The sequence below is a fragment of the Ursus arctos genome, unplaced genomic scaffold (genome assembly GCF_023065955.2).
Source record: "Ursus arctos isolate Adak ecotype North America unplaced genomic scaffold, UrsArc2.0 scaffold_1, whole genome shotgun sequence".
NCBI classification, from domain to species: Eukaryota; Metazoa; Chordata; class Mammalia; order Carnivora; family Ursidae; genus Ursus; species Ursus arctos.
In genome coordinates, this window is record NW_026622763.1 from 11,997,094 (window position 1) to 12,018,289 (window position 21,196).

The 21,196-nt window shown below is 44.6% G+C and overlaps 1 protein-coding gene across 1 annotated transcript in view; it reads right to left on the reverse strand.

The window, feature by feature from the left end:
• The window catches only part of CFAP221 (cilia and flagella associated protein 221), a 91,031-nt gene extending 80,837 nt beyond the window's left edge, over window positions 1-10,194 (reverse strand). Inside the window, exons 1-3 of the mRNA XM_026510141.4 lie at window positions 10,077-10,194; window positions 8,490-8,675; window positions 6,238-6,338 (exon numbers count right to left, since the gene is read on the reverse strand). Of these exons, the coding sequence (XP_026365926.3) occupies window positions 6,238-6,338; window positions 8,490-8,628 (240 nt within the window). The 5' untranslated portion in view covers window positions 8,629-8,675; window positions 10,077-10,194. The remainder of the gene's footprint in view (window positions 1-6,237; window positions 6,339-8,489; window positions 8,676-10,076) is intronic.
• Between the last annotated feature and the right edge of the window lie 11,002 nt (window positions 10,195-21,196).

Here is a 21,196-nt window from a genome sequence, read left to right on the forward strand (position 1 = left end):
TCCAGGAGTGCTTAGTAGACACTGCGAGATCCTAATCCAGAGTCCATACTCCAGAGGCAGTGACTCAGAGCCTTTCAGTACTGCTCACCTGAGCTGGCACTGGGGGGTCTACAATATTAGCACAAGGGATGTTCAGGGAGATGTACTAATTAGAACTTTCATACAGCCATTCCTGCTCTTAAACAAAAGCGATCCGAGAATCTGGTGAGCCCGGAGCCCAGTATCCCTTAGAGTGACCTTCAAAGACTCAGGACTCCCTTTGGTCTTGCGTTTTGCACAGCACAAAAAAATTCTGTCAGCCGGTTGGAAGGGTGGCCAATCCTACCAACGGATGCTACTGTATCTGCTGCCAGCAAAGCTTCTGGCAAGGAGTACGGCTGGGCCTTCCCGGAGGTCGCAAGTATGGTCATTCTTTTTTGCCTGCTTGCTAGTAAGTGTCATACGCACAGCAGGATTTCTTCTCGGACCTGTTTGCATTGCCGCAGATACACCTGGTAGCAAGGCTGCTGGGAGCGGACCTTTGGCTCCCACCTCCCGTCAGGATCAGATACTCAATATCTACCTGACAATGAGAAAGCACTTCATGGGTTTAGGTCAATTTGCACAAGCAGCGCCATGGGCTGAAGACCAGAGGTCTGTGCTCAAAGCAGCCGTTCCTGTATTCCTGAATGGTCCCCAGGGGGGAGACAGGCACTGACTCTCCGGAGACCGGAGATGCAGCCAGCACCTGTGAGTGAGGGCTGGGCCACAACCTGATTAAAAAAAAAAAAATATATATATATATATATATATATAGAGAGAGAGAGAGAGAGAGAGAGAGAGAGAGAGAGAAGGAGAAACCTGATGCTTCCCCCAACCTGAGTGTGGCAGAGCAAATTCAAACATGCCTACTACTCATGTGTCTGTGAAGGATGAGCACTGGAATTCAGTAGATAATATCTACATTGTAAAATGAATAAAAAATTACCAATAAGAAAATACTGAATTAATTTCTTAAAGAGTTAAACAACATGGGGGGGTGCCTGAGTGGCTCAGTCAGTTGAACATCTGACTCTTGATTTCAGCTCAGGTCATGATCTTGGGGTTGTGAGATCGAAAGCCCCGTGTTGGGCTCCACACTGGGCATGGAGCCTGCTCAAGATTCTCGCTCTCCCTCTCCCTCTGCCTCCTCCCCACCCCCTACCCCACACTTGTGCACTCTAAATAAATAAATATAAATATAAATATATTAAAGGGGTGCCTGGGCAGCTCAGTTGGTTGAGCTTCCGACTCTCGATCGTGGCTCAGGTCATGACCTCAGAGTCCTGGGATCAAGCCACACATCTGGCCCCGCATTCAGCGGGGAGTCTGCTTGGGGGTTCTCTTCTCCTCTCCTTCTGTCCCTCCCCCCAACCAGACTGTATTGTGTGAATACACACTCTCTCTAAAATGCATAGATTAATCATCAGAAAAAATTTTTAAAAAGAATTAAACAACATAGATCCCACTTATGATAATAAAAGATATATTATTTGGCTATATGGGGGGGTGTTAAAGGCTGCAATAGGGAACTGAAAACTAATATCATTATTTCAGAAAGCCTAAAGGAACTGTTAATTTATGTGAGCTGAGGCTGTATGGGCTAACAGCTTTGTTTTGGGCTGGCAACATCAACACTGGTTGTCTCATGAGAAACCTGACTAATTATTTACTTAAAAAGTATAGTTTTCCAGACAAACAAAATCTTTCTGCAGAGGGAAAAAAAGAATTTAAGAGGTCTTTGTTTTGAGAAACCTGGGAACCATTCTCTCAAATTTTAAAGTAAGTCAAAGCATTGATCTCACTATGAAACCAAGTAAAATGCTTTAAATCCTTTAACCAGATCGAGATCAATCTCAAATGTTAATGAACAATTTATTGTGGTTTTAAACCCACATTCAATCATTCCATTCTTGGGCAATTTGCATAGTTTCCTGTAGCAAAACCAAGATAAAAGCAGAGTTGGTTTTTCCCCCTTGTTTGGCAATATCTCAAGGTAATTGCCTTAGTCTTCCGCTTAACTTTGCTGGTAGAAACAGAAGGCTGGCCCTCCCAAGATCTCCCAGAATGTTATTAAGATGAGATCATTTTGTATTTTTATCTATGCCTGTTTGTTTTAATGTCTGATAGAAGCAGTATGATTATTTAGACTTTACACTGTATTTACTTGGAGTGAGTGAGTCTTCACCAAGTCACTCTCTTCCAATGAATTGAATTCGATGTCATTCAAAGTGTTTATTGAGTGCCTTCTATGTGTTAGGCATTGTGCTGTACCAAAGAGATGGTCTCTGTTCTTCAAAAGAATGAAGCTTTTATCTCCCTCCCCAAACCCTACAATCCAGGTAAATCAGATTGTACACCTGTGTCCAAATATGCAGCATGCACCCTGGACCTCTCTCAATGTCTTCCTTTATGCCCTGAATATCTTCTTCCCATTTCTCTCTCCTTTTGGGCTATCTCAAGTGGCTTCTCCTCCACAAGCTATTTTTTTTTAAGATTTTATTTTTAAGTAAATAAAAATTTTTGTGGGGCTCGAACCTACAACCCCAAGATCAAGAGTCACATGCCCTACTGACTGAGCCAGCCAGAAGCCCCCATAAGCTTTTTTTAATATCATGACCAGTAAGCTCCTGGTCTAAAGATGTTCAACATCATTACTTATTAGGGAAATGCAAATAAAACATGGAAATAAAAAAATACAAATAAAATCATGATAAAATAAAACAGCCTCTCCTCTGCTGTCCTGCCTGCCACTCCTTTGTGGTGTATTCAATAAGCTTCTATCTCCTTTAAAACAAAACAAAACAAAACAAAACAAAAAAACCCAGTGAGTTGAATGGTGGCCTCAAGAAGGTATGTTCACATTCTAATACCTGGAACCTGTGAATGTGACCTTATTTGGGAAAAGGATCATTGCAGATGTTATTAAGCTAAGGACCTTGAGATGGGGTGTTCCTGAATTACCCAGGTTGGCCTTAGTCCAGTGATGTATCCTTTTAAGAGAAGAGGAGAAGACATAGAGTCAGAGAAGGCCATGTGAAGGTAGAGGTAGAGATGGGAGTTATGTAGCCACAAGCCAAGAAATACCTGCCAAAAGCTGCCAGAGGCGAAACAAGATTCTCCCCCAAGAGCCTCCGGAGGGAGCACAGCTCTGCCGACACCTTAATTTTGGACTCTGTCCTCCAGAATAAATTTCTGTTTTTTTAAGATCCTCAATTTGTGGTTACTTGTTATAGCAGCCACAGAAAACTAACATACCATACAACCCAACATTTCTACTCCTTGGTTATATCCGAGGGAACTGAAAATATATCCACACAAAAAAACACACACGAATATTCATAACGGTGTTATTCATAATAGCCTCAGAGTTGACACCCAAATGTCCATCAACTGATGAATGGATAAACAAAACGTGGTAGAACCATACAATGGAATGGTATTCAGTCCCAAAAAGGAATGAAGTACTGATAGATGCTACAAGGGGGATGAGTCCGGAAAACATTATGCTAAATGAAAGAAGCCAGTCTCAAAAGACTACATGTTATAGGATTCTATTTACATGAACTGTCCAGAACAGTTCCATCTATACCAACAGAAAGCAGACGAGAGGTTGCCCAGGGTAGGAGTAGACTGGGTAGGAGAACAAGGACAGCAAAGGAGCTAGGGAGTGGGAAGTGAATTGTTTATTCATTATATTCATTATTTATTATAAACAATGAGCAATCATGAAAGATAATTATTTTAGATCTACCCTATTACCACCGAGACAGCAAACCTAATACCAGGAAAAGTAAGCTCCAAAACCACTTATTAACCTTGGTCTTTGACACCGTGTTCTAAGAAATGCAATCTTTGTAGGTTGATGGGTGGATTTCCTAATCACCATTTTATTTTTTTATTTTTTTTAATTTTTTAAATTATATTATGTTAGTCACCATACAGTACATCCCTGGTTTTTGATGTAAAGTTCGATGATTCATTAGTTGCGTATAACACCCAGTGTACCATGCAATATGTGCCCTCCTTACTACCCATCACCAGTCTATCCCATTCCCCCACCCCCTCCCCTCTGAAGCCCTCAGTTTGTTTCTCAGAGTCCATAGTCTCCCATGCTTCATTCCCCCTTCTGATTACCCCCCTTTCTTTATCCCTTTCTTCCCCTACCGATCTTCCTAGTTCTTATGTTCCATAGATGAGAGAAATCATATGATAATTGTCTTTCTCTCCTTGACTTATTTCACTTAGCATTATCTCCTCCAGTGCCGTCCATGTTGCAGCAAATGTTGAGAACTCGTTCTTTTTGATAGCTGAGTAATATTCCATTGTATATATGGACCACAACTTCTTAATCCGGTCACATCTGTTGAAGGGCATCTCGGTTCCTTCCACGATTTAGCTATTGTGGACATTGCTGCTATGAACATTGGGGTGCATATGGCCCTTCTCTTCACTATGTCTGTATCTTTGGGGTAAACACCCAGTAGTGCAATGGCTGGATCATAGGGTAGCTCAATTTTTAACTTTTTAAGGGACCTCCACACTGTTTTCCAGAGTGGCTGTACCAACTTGCATTCCCACCAACAATGTAGGAGGGATCCCCTTTCTCCACATTCTCTCCAGGAATTGTTGTTTCTTGCCTTGTCAATTTTTGCCACTCTAACTGGACTAAGGTGGTATCTCAGTGTGGTTTTGATTTGAATTTCCATGATGGCTAATGCTAATCACCATTTTAAATCCTAATCCTTTTCCTGAGGGGAAACCCTTGGCACCTAACAGGTTTCTCTCTGGGTTTATTCTCGCTCTACCAACTTCGATGCACTAGAACGCAGGGAAACGGCGTCCTCTGTTTGTTGGAGACTGCCTGACAGAAACCTAACTTCACTTCCTGACAGCTTCAACATTTGCCAGCTGCTTCCCCTTGCTCTGAGCCATCTAACACAATAGTTGCAATTCTTTCTTAAAATGATCCACTTTGAGACATGGCTTCTAAGAATGCATTACATCTAAAAGTAGAGACTCTTGTGGTGGCTGGCGACAGAGCCAGAGGTGGGGAACGTCGTGTACAATGCCAGAGGCTCAGAGGGCTCACGGGAAGGGCTCAGAGGGCTCTTCCTCTGCCCCACTCCAACCATGCACAGAGGTCATTTTGCTCAGATCCAAAGCCCAGGGGGAGTAGTTCCGAGATGTCCTGCTCAGTTTTGACTTAAGGGGATCGATGTGAGATCACTGAGGTTGTAGAGCCGACTTAAATGTTTAGGTCCCAGGGCGCCTGGATGGCTCAGTCGATTAAGTGTCTGACTCTTGATTTCAGCTCAGGTCATGATCTCAGGGTTGTGAGGTCGAGCCCTGTGTCAGGCTATGGGCTGGGTGTGGAGCCTGCTTAAGATTCTCTCTCTCTCTCTCTCCGTCCCTCCGCACTTCCTCTCTTTAAAAAAAAAACTTGTTCAGGTCCCTATAAGCATAGGAGTTAGGAATGCTGTAGTCACCCCAAGCCCACCCAGTCTGAACATGCAGGTCAATGAAGGGGACCCAGGAGACTCTGTGCTGGACTGCAATCCATCCTTTCAACTGTGCCTTTTGGCGCCTGTCCAGTGGAACTGACCCTTGCCACCCAGACCTGGCTAGAATCTCTCTGGCCAGAATGGCTGATTTAGGCATGGGCATCAGACCCGAGCAGGTGAAATGGAACGCTCACTGAAGCCTTCTAGGAAAGGGATACCCCCCTCCCTTTGTGTAGGCGTGGAGCAAGTGGGCACTGATTTGGAAGAAGGCAGCTTAAGAGTCCAAGCCGGTCTCTATCACTTACTAGCTGTGTGTTCTTGAGCCATTATTGAACCTTCTGGAATCCTGGTTTCCTCATCTACATAATAAGAATAACAGTACAACTTCCACAGAGCTAGTATAAGGACAAAATTGAGTCACGTGAGACACGATCACTGTGAGACAGCAAGCATGGTTGTTAGCCCCCAAGAGTCAGTCCGCAATGACACCTGTTTGGAAAGAATGCCAGGAGGAGCCTTTGGCAGGGGGCGAGTAGCTTGTCCAAGGACACTGGTGCAGCTTTAAAATTTCTCATCCTAGAACCACCTTTCTGACCCAACTCACATCTGTGCTTCTGCCGATGCTGCTGCTCTTTAAATGAATGAGTAATATAAATGCAGAACATTCGTGTCATTTCATTACTGTGATTAATTATCCCACTTAAAAAACACCTACCAGAATCTGTTGGTGTTGTTTTTCTACTTCATAGCCTCCAAAATGCAATATGCCAGGTTTTGCCTGTATGACCTTATTATTCAGGACTGCTGCATAAACCTCTATAAAAACAATGTAGAGAAGTACACCATGAGAGGAGACATAAAAGAAAATATTAAATAAATGAAGATCCTATTAATGTGGGCTCTCTTTAATTTAGGATATTTTAAGCCTATGAAAGCTTCAGACAGAGGATACGGCTGTCAACAAGATTAATGATCTACTCCAATGAACTGTACTGCTTCGCCCTCTATTTTTACACATCGTTTGGGAGATATTATCATCACAATACAAATTCACATGTATTGTTTATTACCCACTAAAATAATCTGCTCTTCACGTTTTGTCCAAGTCTTCATAATAAAACACGAGCTTGCGAGAGCATGCACCCTACCTTTGTGGCTCTGTATAACACCGAGATGACTTATTACGTAATGAACACACAGTTCAAAGAATCCAAACACCGAGCGTTTAGTTTCATTACTGGGTATTAACCTGTTATCACTGGATTTCCTCCGAATAGAATTACAACGTGATAGAATAATCGTAAAGCTCTGAATAATTATCGCTCTGGACAGTAAAGTCTCAAACGGCTATTAGCATAATGTGAATGTCTTTTTTTCTTCTTCTTCTTCCAGTTTTGAGAACAAGGTTGAAACAGCTGATCTCACAAAAGTGTCCAGGTCTACAAAACTCTTCCCAGCTCTTTAGGAGGCAGGAGCTGAGACATGTAGAGGAGGCACCGAGAACCCACCACACAACTGTCTCTGTGCCGTTGGCGCTTACACTCGGCCTTCGTTCGTCATCCTCACTCCAGCCCTACGCAGTGGGTATTATTTCCATTGTGCAGGTGAGACTCAACAAGATTGAACAACTTGCCCACAGCTGGTAGTTAAAAATCAAACCCAGGTCTGTCTGATTCCAACCACTAAACTGCCTCCCTCAATACGAATGCACTGTTCAGTTTCTTACAAATGGTGGCTTTCACCTTTGGCTCTTCCCCAAGCCTGGGAGCCACAGACACCCTCCCCCATTGCTTAGTTCACTGTGATTCTTGTAAACACCTGGAGCGCATAGGAAACGACTGGGCTCTTGCTCCTTACCAGGTGAGCTGACACTACCATCAGCTTTGGGCTGAACCAAAGGGCTGGAATGGGGTCAGGGTGGTGTTTGGGGGGGGGGGGATGGGCGATCTCTGTAGGTTATTTTGTAAGTACTGAACATTACTTGGTAAATTTTTTAAATGCTGAACATTTTACTTTTGTTTTTAGAGCCGCACAACTGACCTAAAACAGGTATTTTTCTGTTAATGCTCAGAAATAGTTGAGTACACTAATTTGCACTTAGTAAGTTCTACAGGGACGAAAAAGCTACACCAAAATACTACATTCCCAGCATTTGCGAGGGGCCTTGAATGATGAAGGAACAGCCTCACTAGTGTGATGGTAGAGAGCTGGAGACTGGGCTACCATGACTGAACACCACCTCTCCACCCAGCTGGGCCAGGTTGGGGAATTCCTTTGACCTCTCTGAGCCTCAACTTCCCCACCAGTAAGATAAAAACAGAACGTTGATGTTGTGTGGATTAAGTGAGAATAATGTAGGCAAAATGATTAGCCTCTTACATACTAGCTACAGGATTTTACTAGGCTTTCCACGTGCAGGGCAGGGAAGGGACAGGCATGGAAAAAGGCAAGAAGATATAAAGTGCATGTGGTCTTAAAGGAGCAGGAGTAACGGTGTGGTTGGAGCTGGGGATGAGGGGTGCGCAGCATGGGGATGGAGCTGGGTGGGCAGGCTGGCATCCACAGCAGAGGGGGCCAAGTGCCAAGTGAAGGAACTGCAGCTCTCGCAAGGGAACTGCTGAGAGTGTCTGAGCAGGATAGGGACAGGGCCAGCCATGACTGCACAAAGGAAACTGACGGGGTGTGAAGGGTGGTCAGGCACGGGGAGGGTGGGGGGGGGGGGGAAGACGACAGACAGGTAATCAAGGAAGTAGAAGCAACAGAACTTGGTGACTCATTTACACCACAATAATCTATCACGTGAGTGGATGGACCTAAATAGAACCATTGTTCTTAATAATAAAAGCTATTGTGAGCCTATAAAACAATATAGAGAAATCAGCACCAAAAATCCCATTATGCTTTCTGGACCTTGGATCCTGTGGCAAGATGTAAATTGTAAAGCAGATCTCTTTTCTACTCACTTACTTGATTCTAGAAGGTGATTAGGTACTGCTCTTCTTTTCTTGGGCTCCTCCACAAGGCTCTTCAAAAGGAGGGGGGATGTGTCCGTAAATGGTTCTTCGGCATTGCTTAGTTCTCTGCTGGGGGTTTTCACCACTGCCATTTTATCATGAAAAATCGAGTCTTCTTTTTAGAGCCAAAGGTCATTTCCTGGGAAAAAACCAGTAGTAGTATGAGAAACCACACACATATCTTTTTCTCAATCTTTGACAACGTACCTCTGTGTGTGGTTTCCTGTGGACCAGGCCCTCCCTGCCTCCCAGCCTCTCCTAGCCACTCCATTCCCACACAGGGACGTCCCATTAATCTTGTGTCACACATCACAACCCAGTATCATGCCATTGCTCAAAACCCTTCCGTGGTCCTTAATTTTCTCTTCTCAAGAGCTTTCCCCAAAATGTGGTGCTTGAGATGCTTTTGAGCTATTAGGAGGGGCACCTGAATGGGGAAATAAAGGTGCTCACAATCAAAATTGGAAAAAGTTGAAGTAAAGAGTTAAACAGGCCTCTTCTGAGATTTCTCCAAATCGGTCTCTTAGTTGCATGAGACCATGAAACCCTTTAACATTTGGAGACACTGGCATTCTTGGGCCACCTTCCTGGGCCCGTCTCTGGGGTGATGAGGAGGTGGAGTAAACAGTGGACCTCCTCCAGCACCCAGAGGGCATTCCTAGGAGCTCTGCTGTAGGATCTAGGGTCCTGGTTCCTGGGGACCCTTTGTCACACTTGCTTTTCCTTTACATTCATGTTAAGTTCCACCCTCTTCATATAAAGTCCACACTGACCCCAACACCCTTCAACGGTCTTTAGCAATTAGGGCCCCTACTACCCATTGGGTATTAATGATTTATAGCCTTGTACACAGCACTTTACAAAGCCTATGCATCTTACTATCTTCTACAGCTAAGTCTCTAAATTTGGGATCCTTGTACATGCTTGGGGGGCTGCTCTGCGATGCCTCTGAGATTGAATGCAAAATCATATGTGGATCTTTATGTGCTTGTTTTTTGTTTTTTTCTGGAGAAGGCTCATAGCTTTAGATTTCCCACAATCCACAACGTAAGCAAAATACACTGACTACACTGAAGAAAATGTTTAATAATCATTTTCTGAAAGTTTCTCCTTTCCCCTTACCTCCCCCCTCCTCTCACTGGCGGCTCTGAAGACTCCCCACGCCTCAGCACAGCCTCCACCACCCCCTTCCCCCCCATCCCTTCAACTCCTGCCTCAAGTTCACTTTCCAGCTCCCTCTCCTCGGCTCCCTCAAGTTTCCTGCCAAACGAGGGCGAAGCCATTTTCACGAGAGCTCCTACTCCAGTTCACTCACTCCGGGGTGAACCTTGTCTCTTTTCACACACCCCCATCCTTGGTCCCCTCGCCCCATCCTCACCCTAGCCAAACGCCTGCTCCCCTCGGCGCCCCTTGACTCCCTCTCCTGCTAGGGTCAGGGGTGGACCCCAGACCCACGCACCACCCCCAATCCTCACTTAACCCTTTAGGTCCGACCTCTCCTCTGACCCCAGCCCAGGCTGACTTGCGGCGGGACACCCACCCGGGGTTCAGGCTGCCTTAGCAGCTCCGCGGCGGCCCACGGGGGCCACGCCTGGCCCCAGGTCCTAGGCGGCTCACACAGGAGATGGTTCCGGGATTGGGATTCGGCCGGCGCCTGCGCCGGCTTCTGCTCGGAACGTCGCCATGACGACGCGGACGCGCTCCCGGGGAGGGGGGGCGGTCTGCGGCCGGACGCGACCAAACTCCCCAGGGACGTGGGGCGAGGGGAGCCGGGCAGCGGCTCGAGGTGAGTTCTGGGGACTCGGAGCAGTCTATAGGGCCTGGGGAAGAACAGAGAGAGTGACTTATGAGGTGCGAGGGCCATGGATTCCCGAGGGGAAGTGAGAAAGTTCGGGAGACACTATACACTGGAACCTGCCGAGAGCAGAAGGCGGGAAAGCGGCAGGCGGAAAGGGGCGGGGCCTCCCCAGCTCAGTGGGCGGGACTTCCCGACCTTGATTCAAGGAATTACTTAATACTTCAGTATAGTTTGTTTTACGTTTTCTGTTGTGGTAAATTTCAAACATATACGAAGGTAGGCGGAATAGTATGATGAACCTTCAACACCTATCTGTAACCGTGTTCAAATCACGGGCAGTCTTGTTTCGTCTATACATTTCCCCTACTCCCTGTATTATTTTGAAGAAAATCCCAGGCATCATTTCATCCATAAATATTTCAGAATATACCTCCAAAAGATAAAAACTCTTTAAAAACATAACATCAGTGCCAGTGCCTTAAAAAATTAAAGTAATTTAATATCTTCAAATACCCAATACTCAATTGCCCCACAAATGTCATGTTTAGAGTTGCCAGTGCGAAACAGAATTCAGATAAAGCTCACACATGACAATAGACTGATATTTAGGTGTCTTTTAATGACAGATACTCCCTCCATATCTTTTTGTTGTTGTTGCAAGTTATGCACTGAAGAAATTGTTTCTGTTCTGATATTTAGGAGTTATAAACCATAAACCTGGACTTGCTCCCCAGACTTCCTGCCCTGTCGATTCCACCCTGCTCATGCATGGGCATTATTCCTTACACAGATGGTTCAAGCTTCTCTCTTCCCAGGAGTTGTCTCTGTCTCATTTTTTCATTGTATGCCTTGACACTCGCTAGATATTATTTATGGCTTCATGTTGATAAGAAATTATAGTAGGAATCCCCACACCCACATCATTTGTGCTGTATGTGGTCCCCCCCCCACACACACACACACTGGGAATATTCATTTTTCCCATCTTCCTAGTCTCCAATCCTTCCTCGCTGCCATGATTACTGATTAAAAATCTCCCCATCTTTCAAGGCCAGTCTGGAGATATCTTCTACCCTCCCCATAGCCCTTGGAGTCAGAAGGACTGTTTCCCTACTCTGGGTTCCATACACTTTGTTCTAGCATCTTTTTTGGCACTTATCTTTTTATATGTGGCACCCATCATTACTTGTGCTTCTTAAACTGTGAAATTCTTATCAGGAGGAGACTGTGCCTTATCTTTGGATCTCCCACAGCTCTTGACACAGATCTTTGTTTCTAGTGATTACCCAGTAACTGTTGGCCATGTGGGTGAAAAAAAAAATCTATTTGCTTATATAGTAGGTTGTTTTAGTTCTTTCTGTTTTGTTGCCCCAACAAGGTTGTAGATTTTAGTACAAGTACTTTGTTTCCCACAGCCCCAGACCTTTCCACTCCAGCTTAAATCATCAAATGCTTTCTTTTGTACACTTGTGGACGGGTATTGGGTAACACTTTTTAATTTGTCTTAAAATTTTTTCCTTAGAAACAGTGCCGAATTCCCTACTTTTATATGTAAAGATAGACATAAAATAGATACATAGATAAGAATATAGATATAATATGTAGGTCTCTGTACAATTCACCAAATTGCATATTACAGTGTAGTGGACACTGCTGGTTTTCTACTCCCATCTTCCAGCTTTGCTCAGGCTCCTCCCCAGTCCCAGTTCCCCAGATCCCCACTTCTAGCAGTCGATGCTGATTAGTCTACGCCAGTCACAGAACCCCCATCCTTTTGCCAACAGAGACATTAGGGAAAGACTTCTGGGGGAACTCTGGAAAAGGCTTCCTCTCTCCTAAGAAAGAGACACACATAAATACAGTATCTGTCTTTTTTTGGACATTGCAGTGATTCCTTGGAAGTCCAGCAGTCATCAGAGGCCAGCACGAGCCTGAGCATGAAAGCGAAGCTGGTGAGCAGAATTAGCAGAGCCAGGAGACAGGAAGAAGGTTCTGGACCTGGATGACATCATCTCACCTCTGCTTGCCTGGTACCTGCATCCCATTATCTCTTTCTTTCCACTGAGAGCATTTTGACATACAATGATTTCTTTTTTTTTATTTTAAGATTTTATTTATTTATTTGAGAGAGAGAGAGTGAGCTGGGGGAAGGGACGGTGAGGGGCAGAGGGAAGGGGTAGGGCAGAGGGAGAAGCAGGCTCCCCCCTGAGCAGGGAGCCTAATGCAGGGCTCCATCCCAGGACCCTGGGATCCTGACCTGAGCCAAAGGCAGACACTCAACCAACTGAGCCACCCAGGCGCCGCTGACATATGATGATTTCTAAACACTCACTACTCCAAGTGGGAACTGTAGCACAGGAGTTTGCCAGAAATGCAGAATTTCAGGTCACCCCAGACCTACTGAATCAGAACCTACATATTAATAAGATCCCCCAGAGATTCACAGACACAGTAAAGTTTGAGAATCACTAAACCGATGATGCCCTACAATTACAGCTGTTTCCCATGATCAATTATTTAACGAATTCATTTATGTATGTCCCATTTATTTTGCTGAGGGTTTGCAGTAAGCGGAATAGAAAGGTGTCCCAGCCTCTGCCAAACTAAGTCAATGAAATAGGTATGAAAACAGGCATAGAAGCTATAAATTATAAGCGTCAGCTTCAGAAGCACAGGAGAATGCTTAATTTCCTTGCTTAAAACTCGTCGGTGTCTTCGCATTGTACAGGAAAGAAAATGTAAAATCCTTAACACAACTTGCAAGGCTCTACAGGACGTTACTTATGGCCTCCTCTCTCCACCTGCTCCTTACTGCACCCCTCCCTGTGCTCCAGCTCACCACATCCCCATTGCCTGGTGTGGTGGGTTAAGGCTGGCTGAAAATCCTGACGCTCCTCTCATGAGGTCCCTGTGCCCTCCCGTTGAATGCGGGTGGGTCTGTGACTGCTTTAACTGCCCAGTTCAGTCCGGCCTGAATTTCTGACCCCAACAGTCATGAGAAATAATAAAATGGTTGTTGTTTCCAGCCTGCAAGCTTTGGAATAGATACAGCACGGTGATAAATAACCGGAATCTTGGCTAATTTCTACTCAGCCTAAGGATCTCCCTGGCTTCCTTTTCTACATCAGATCCTACCCCACCACCTTCTCTCCCAGCATTGGGTGCTGTCCCTTCAATGCACTTACTGCAGAATGTGGTTCTAGACCAATGGGCTTACCTCTCCATGTCTGTCTTCCTGGACTATCAGTTCAGTAAAGGCTGACTTGTTCCCCGCTGTATACTCAACAATTTACACACTGCCTGGTACATGGTAGGACTTCCAAGATATTTGTAGGATAAAGTCATTAAAAAAAAAAAGGATAAAGTCATTAATGAGTTGTACCAAGTGAGATCTAAATTTATATATATATAGATACATATATATATGTATGTGTGTGTATATATATATATGCTTGGAATGTGGCAATTTATTCATATGGTTCAAAATCTGAGAAGTAAAAAATCTCCCTCCTACCCCTGTCCTTAAGTCATCAGGTTTCCTTTCCCGGAGGTAACCCATGTTACCAGATTCTTTTTTTTAAAGATTTATTTATTTATTTTGAAAGAGAGAGAGAGTGTGCGCACACATGTGAGCAGGGCGAGGGGCAGAGGGAGAGAGAGAATCTCAAGCAGACCCCTGCTGAGTGTGGAGCCCAGCCAAATGTTGGACTCTTGACCAAATGAGCCCCTCAGGCGCCCACCGGATTCTTATTTATCTTTATACGTTATACACACACAAGCAATTATATGTATGCTTGCATTTATAAGTTCAGCCCCTGTTTAAAAGCCCAAATAGGGGCACTTGGGTGGCTCCATTTGTTAAGTGCCTGACTCTTGATTTTGGCTCAGGTCATGATCTCGGGGTCATAAGATCGAGTCCCATGTTGGGCTCCATGCTCAGCAGGGAGTCTGCCTGAGATTCTCTCTCTCTCTCTCTCTCTCCCTCTGCCCCCAAACCTCTAAAAATAAATAAATAATTTTTTAAAAATAACTAAATAAAAAATAAAAGCCCAAATAGCTCACCCTTCTGTTTCCTCTTCTTCTACTTAGAAATACATCTGGGAGATCATTCCATATCTGTGCATGAAGTACCTCCTCATTCTTTTTTTTTTTAAAGATTTTATTTTATTTTTTAAAGTAATCTCTACATCCGGCATGGGGCTTGGACTTACAACCCCGAGATCAAGAGTTACATGCTGTACCGACTGAGCCCGCCAGGCATTCCCCTCCTCGTTGTTTTTTCTGGATGCAGAAATTCCATAACTTCTTTTTTTTTTAAGATTTTATTTATTTATTTGACAGAGAGAGAGACAGCCAGCAAGAGAGGGAACACAAGCAGGGGGAGTGGGAGAGGAAGAAGCAGGCTCCCTGCTCCGCAGGGATGTGGGGCTTGATTCCAGGATCCCGGGATCAGGCCCTGAGCCGAAGGCAGACGCTTAACAACTGAGCCACCCAGGTGCCCTGAAATTCTGTAACTTCTGTAATCAGTTTGCTATTATTGAATATTTAGGTTGTTCCTGATCTTCTGCCATATAAACAATGTTGTAATGATTTATATAAGTGCACATGCCATTTCTACAAACTTGTACATACATTCATTCATATGCATGTGAGTGTATCTATAGGAAAAGTCCCCAAAGTAGAAGTGTTAGGTCAGAGGGTCTGTGCATTTGTAATATTGATAACTATTGTCAGGTTGCCCTCAATAGCCTTTTCTTAATTTTTACTCCTATTTATAATGTATCAAAGTGCTGGTTTCCTTATGGCCTCACTAACAGAATATATCATAAAACCTTTATGTTTTTGCCAAACCAGTGGGTGAAAAGTAGCATTTCATTGTGGTTTTATTTTGTATTTCTCTAATGATAAGTAAAAGTAAGTATGCTTTCATATGTTTATAAGACATTTATGTTGTCTCTTCTGTACATTTATGTCCTTTACTCATTTTCCATTTGGTTCTTGATTTTTTTCTTATTGGGTCACTGGAGCTCTTTCTATAGTACGGACTTTCAATATTACAGTCTTTTGTTGCAAAAAGTTTCCTTAGCTTGTCATTTGACTTTGCTGTTAATGGTTTTTGTCTTGTAGGATTTTTAAGAAATTTTATGTTGTATTCATTATATATTGCTCCATAACAAATTACCTAAAACATTGTAGCTTAGAACTCTAATCCTTTACTCGTTCATGGTTTTTGTGGGAAGGACATTCAGACAGGGCACAGCAGAGATGGCTTGTAGACCCAAAAGCTGGGAGGTGGAATTGTCGGAAGGCATCATTTGGCGATTGATGCTAAAGCTTCCAGCTAGGAGCCTAGATGAAGCTCTAGGCCAAAATACCCACACATGGTCTGGACTTCCTCCCAAAATGGTCACTAGATTCCAAAGACAAGTGTCCCAGGAGAGAGTCAAGCACAAGCTAGCCTTATGACCTAGCCTTGAAAGTTGTTCAGGACCACTTCCAACCTCATTCTATTGGTTGAGGTCATTCACAGATCCACTCAGGTAGGGGCGCCTGGGTGGCTCAGTTGGTTAAGCATCCAACTCTTGATCTCAGCTCAGGTCTTGATCTCAGGGTTGAAGCGGCCTGCCCTTGGCCCTTACTTAGACTTGTAGGGGCGGGCCACTCCAAGATGGGCCACTTTGGCATGAAGATTATTTTGATTTAAAAAGCAATCAATCAATACCCAGCAGATCTAGGAAAAGCTCTTTATCCCCCTTCCGCCCCCCCCCAACTGCCTGAAAAGAATGTAGATAGAGGAATTGGCCCAGGAAGGGAGCTATCACCATCAACAACTACATTATACTATGAACTAGGTATGGCATGCAGGGAGGGACCCAGCAAGGCCTGTTTGATCAAAGTCCTCTATGTCTCCTTATTTTGGGGGGCCCAGCAAACATTTGTTTACCGAATATTGATTCCTTTTCATCTTCCTGTGAATTGTTCTTCTTCCCTTTGAAGTCCTAGACTCCTACCCCCTCCTCCTTAGTTCAGAATGACATATATCACTTATTTCACCTGTCTTAGGAATTTCTTGTCTATGTGGATTCCCCCAAATGTATGACATTAAATTTGACTTTCTCCCATTCATGTGTCTCATGTCCACTAGATTTCTAGTCCAGCTAGAAGGACCTCGACAGGCAGAGTAAATTCTTCTTCCCCAACAGACTCTACCTCTCAATGGAGAAGTGTCAACATCTTAAGGGAGTACCACATTCTCTGTTCTCTGGCATTGACGGTGGACGGGAGGGCACAGAACTGCTGTAGCCCTCTTGCTACCAGCCTGAGCTTACGCACTCAGGGGAGGGCCCAGCCAAGAGAACCATGCGCAAACAGAACCTGAAACATGCGTGAGTCCACCCTGAATAATGCTGTCTCTGGACTCTCAGTCACGTGAGCCAGTACTCATCCCTATCACTACTTCAGCCAATTTGAGGTGGTTTGTCTGTTATCGGGAGCCAAATGCATCTTAATTTGTATGTGCAGGCCATTTAATTGCACTGTTTTTTTTTTAACCTCGTGATAATGCTGAAAGATCGGTATTATTTGCCCCATTACACAGATGAGGATATTAGCCCTGGAGGACTAAAGTAACTGCCCAAGGTCACATGGAGAATTGATGCCTAAGTCAGGATTTGAATCCAGGTTTGTTTGTTGCCTACATTCTTTTCTGTATGCCAAGCCACCTGCCTAATCAGGCAGAAATGTGGGGAGCCTCTGGGAGGTCGGGGTGCACCTGATCTTTCTTTGTTCCCTCCAGTGGAGATAAGGCCTTGGGAACACTGGCAGCATTGTCTTTCAGATATGGTTTTATTTGCTCTCTTTTATTTGATCTGCTTAAATGATAATATTTCATATAAATATTTAAAAGGATGCTGACAAATGGAGGAGGAAAATAAGAAAAGTAAAGGAAAAACTGCTTTCCTGAGAAAGCCAGCCCCCATTTCCAGAGTGTAAACAGTGAGCCTGGACCATAAAAACCTCATTAAAATGTCAGTGTTATACCTTTGTACTTCAGCACTGAATAGGAAATCATGCTTGCCCCATTATTTATGGCTCATCAATAATACATTAGCTCGGCTCCAGAAAAGCTCACATTCAAGAAAGGACAGACCTCTTTGTTTGGTTTATTGAACAGCTGAAGGGGCAAAGCAAGTGTGTGTCATTGGTGTGGTCATTTGGTGAAGGCCTTAAACCCAGACACCCGGGATCAGCCAACTCCTCACTCCTTCCCAATGCTCTCCTCATCCCCTACCCCCAAACCAGTCCCTGCTGCTCAAATGTCACTTTCCCAGGAAACCTTCCTTACGTGTATGCCAGGGGAAATTGTTACAGGTGACAGAAATGGATTTAAGTGACAGAAATAGATTACAAGTGACGGAATGAATTCAAAAGTAAAAAAGGTTTAAATTTTATCCATCTACCTATCTATCTTCTGTCAAGAGAGGCTTCCGTCACAGCTGCATCTAGGTGCCAGAGGATGGTGTTAGGATCTTGTCTTTCTTCGTCTCTCGGTTCTCCACTCCGTGTGGGTTTCATCCCAACCAGGACTCTCCGTGATGTGGGAGGGCTGCCATCTTGCTACTAGCTTGAGTATAATGCTAAGGCATAGGTTTTGGTGGTGCCACTCTTATTGGTCCAGCATCAGTCATGTGCCCACCCCTGAACCAATTACCTTGTTTAGCTGGTGGTGCGGCCTCTCCTCGCCTAGGTCTGGGTCATGTGCTCACCCCTGGGCTGCTGTTGGTGAAAGCCCCACCCAAGCCACAAGGTCTGAGAGTGGGGGAGGGGAAGGGAAATCCTTGTACCAGAAGAAGGGGGAATGGAGGCCGGCCAGACACACCAACAGATGTCTACTAGATTGAACCGTACAAAATTATTGATATTCAAATATATGTTACCTATGAGAATGGTGACTGATACGGCTCAGCCTCACACATTAACCCACAAGGTTTGGTCTGCTCCCTTGGTACGAGCTCCCGTAAGTGTATCCTAGTTTACAATCTCATCCACCATACATTCCGTAGTTGCTCACGTCAGCCCACCAATTGGTTTGTTAACTATGTGGTTACACAAGCCTCTAAAGTCTTGACTACCAGCCTCCATCACCTTGCTGGGCCTCCTGGGAATGGGGTGCGATTAAAGCACCACAGGCTTTGTGCACGGGGCTGAGATTGCCACGGGCAATTTCCCCAGGCCTCTATCATTCTCGCACAACCATCTGGAACAGAGTAGGTACTCAATGAATATTCATTGAATGATTGTGCTTAATTAGTTCTCTAACAAGTGTTTACTGCTCCTGGAAAAATGCAAAAAACCAACCTAATTTCTTGCTGGGGAAGTAATTTAAAATAAAATCTCTAGTCAACCAGGTGAACCCTCTCCACAAAATCAAGAAAAGAATGAATCAGTTTTATTATTAAGCACTAAACCAGACTGAGAGGCACATCACTGACAAGCCGCAAAAGAAAGGCAAAGACAAATGGAAATCTCATCCTTTTTGGGCGCCTGGGTGGTTTAGTCGTTAACCGTCTGCCTGCGGCTCAGGGCGTGATCCCGGCCTTCCAGGATCGAGTCCCACGTCAAGCTCCTCCCCTGGGAGCCTGCTTCTTCCTCTCCTACTCCCCTGCTGTGTTCCCTCTCTTGCTGGCTATCTCTCTGTCAAATAAATAAATAAAATCTTTAAAAAAAAAATCTCACCCTTTTATAGAGCCAGGCACATGCAATCCCTTACACACAAGTTAAGAGTCTTTATCCATAGGGAAAATAAAACTTCTCATATCTTTTTGACAAGCAGGAAATGATGACTTGGAGCCAAATGTCTGCGCTAACCTCCCACAGTGACAGAGAGCTGGGGCACCGCCATGCCTCGATATCCCCATTTCATGGAGATGGATCCGTCACCTTCAAGAAAAACATTTCCGGATGCAAAACTGGCCATAGGCTTATTTCGCTTTTAAAAAGATTTGCATACGTCTCAAAGAAACGGAGATTTCTAATTACAAGTTTTCTAAAGGAAATTCTAACAGAGAAGGAAGAGGAGAAAAGATCTCTTTCCCTTTGGGCACCGGGATTTTTAAAATTTAGCTTTTGGGGGATTGTATCGTAGGGGAGGAGCAATCTTTTAGCCCCACCCTCCTGGGTTCAATGGCTGAAGCTTGCAAATCCGTCTGGTAGAAGTCAGATTGACAAGAGCAAAAGCAGTGGTAATGACCTGCAGGTGCGCTGGAGTTCCACAGGGAAATGAGACTCAAGGAGGTGGTCGGATGGTTGACGTGTATACACCATTTTAGGCTACACAAATGGAAAGGGGGTTTGGGGGGCTTCTGGGCTAGGGAGGCAAGTTATGGCAAGGGGAGGAGAGAATAGATAAGGTTTGTCTTGTTATGCGGATAAGTGTCTCACAGGTGATAGGAGTTGTCTTGGGAGTTACTCTCTTCCTAGTACAGACTTTTTTTTTAACAAATGGAAATTTCCTTTATACATGTAAATTTCCTTTACAAAAAGGCATATTTATGCTTTTTCATTAGGCCATCGGGGTGGGGTGGGTAGAGAGCTTTTCCTCTGGCTCCTAGTTCTCAACCACTTTTGGCTCAAGATAATCCTTATGCCGAAGTGGCATGTTTGGAGTCACACGTTCTGGTGCCCTTCAGAATTCTGCCTCCCTGGGGTGTTGAGAATATCTATATGAAACCAATGGAGAACAAGTTACCCTGGAACCAAATAGAGGGTCTTCCATCCTCAGTGTAACTTCTAAACTACTGTCATGAGAACGTGAACTTCTGGCGTTTGGGGTGGTCATGACTTGGGTTTGTATGCCCCACTCTACCTGCAGGGGTACCAGGAGAAAACGATTAGAATCAAGACCCAGATAGAAAGTTATCAAAATCAAAGAGATGGGGCGCTTGGGTGGTTCAGTGGGTTAAGTGTCTGATTCTTGATTTCAGCTCAGGTCATGATCTCAGGATCATGGGATCGAGGCCTGCGTTGGGCTCCACAATGAGCAGGGAGTCTGCCTGAGATTCTCTCTCTCCCTCTGCCCCCCCCCCCCAAATTTGTAAATAAATCTTAAAAAGAGAGAGAGAGAGATAGCCCTCTCCGTCACTCATGGGGTTATAATGAAGTTTACAGGGTGCGTAGTATGGTATTTCCCCACAATGGCCATAATGGTATTTAAGGTTTCATATGGTCTTCCAGAATCTGTTAATTCTCTCATCAAGAGGTTGAGTCTATGCTGCCGTCCCTTGAACCTGGGCAGGCTTCAGTGAGCCCTCTTGCTCAACTATAGACCCCAACAGTTATAACCAAAAACGGTCAAGACCCCTTAACTCAGCTCTAACTTAAAACCATTGTGCTTATTTCTTATCGAACTTTCTTGAGGCATTGACAAGACATTTTGCAATGACCGGAATATTCCAACCACCAGAGCAGAAAAGCCCTCACAGCAATGGAACGCCTAGAAGATCGCACCCCACACATCCCCTTCCCCACCATGATGGTGTGCTGAACACATATCAACCCCCACCCATGACCACCTGCTCTCTGCCAGCTCTCCTGCACATATCCCCCTCCCCCCGCCAACCTCTCTCTATAAGACTCTAGATGTCCATCTTGATGTGGAGAACAAAGGCAAAATAATTGTAGATGAAATTAAATTTCCTTATAACCTGCAGCCCATTGACAAATACTTGAGACAAGCAGAGTAGGACGTTCCCCCAGGAACTCCAGACGGTCTTAATGTTAATGCCTTGCTAGAGGAAAAAACCTTAGCTTGACAAGAGCCAGGCCTCCAGGATCCGGTAAAGTCTTCTTTAACATATGAAAGT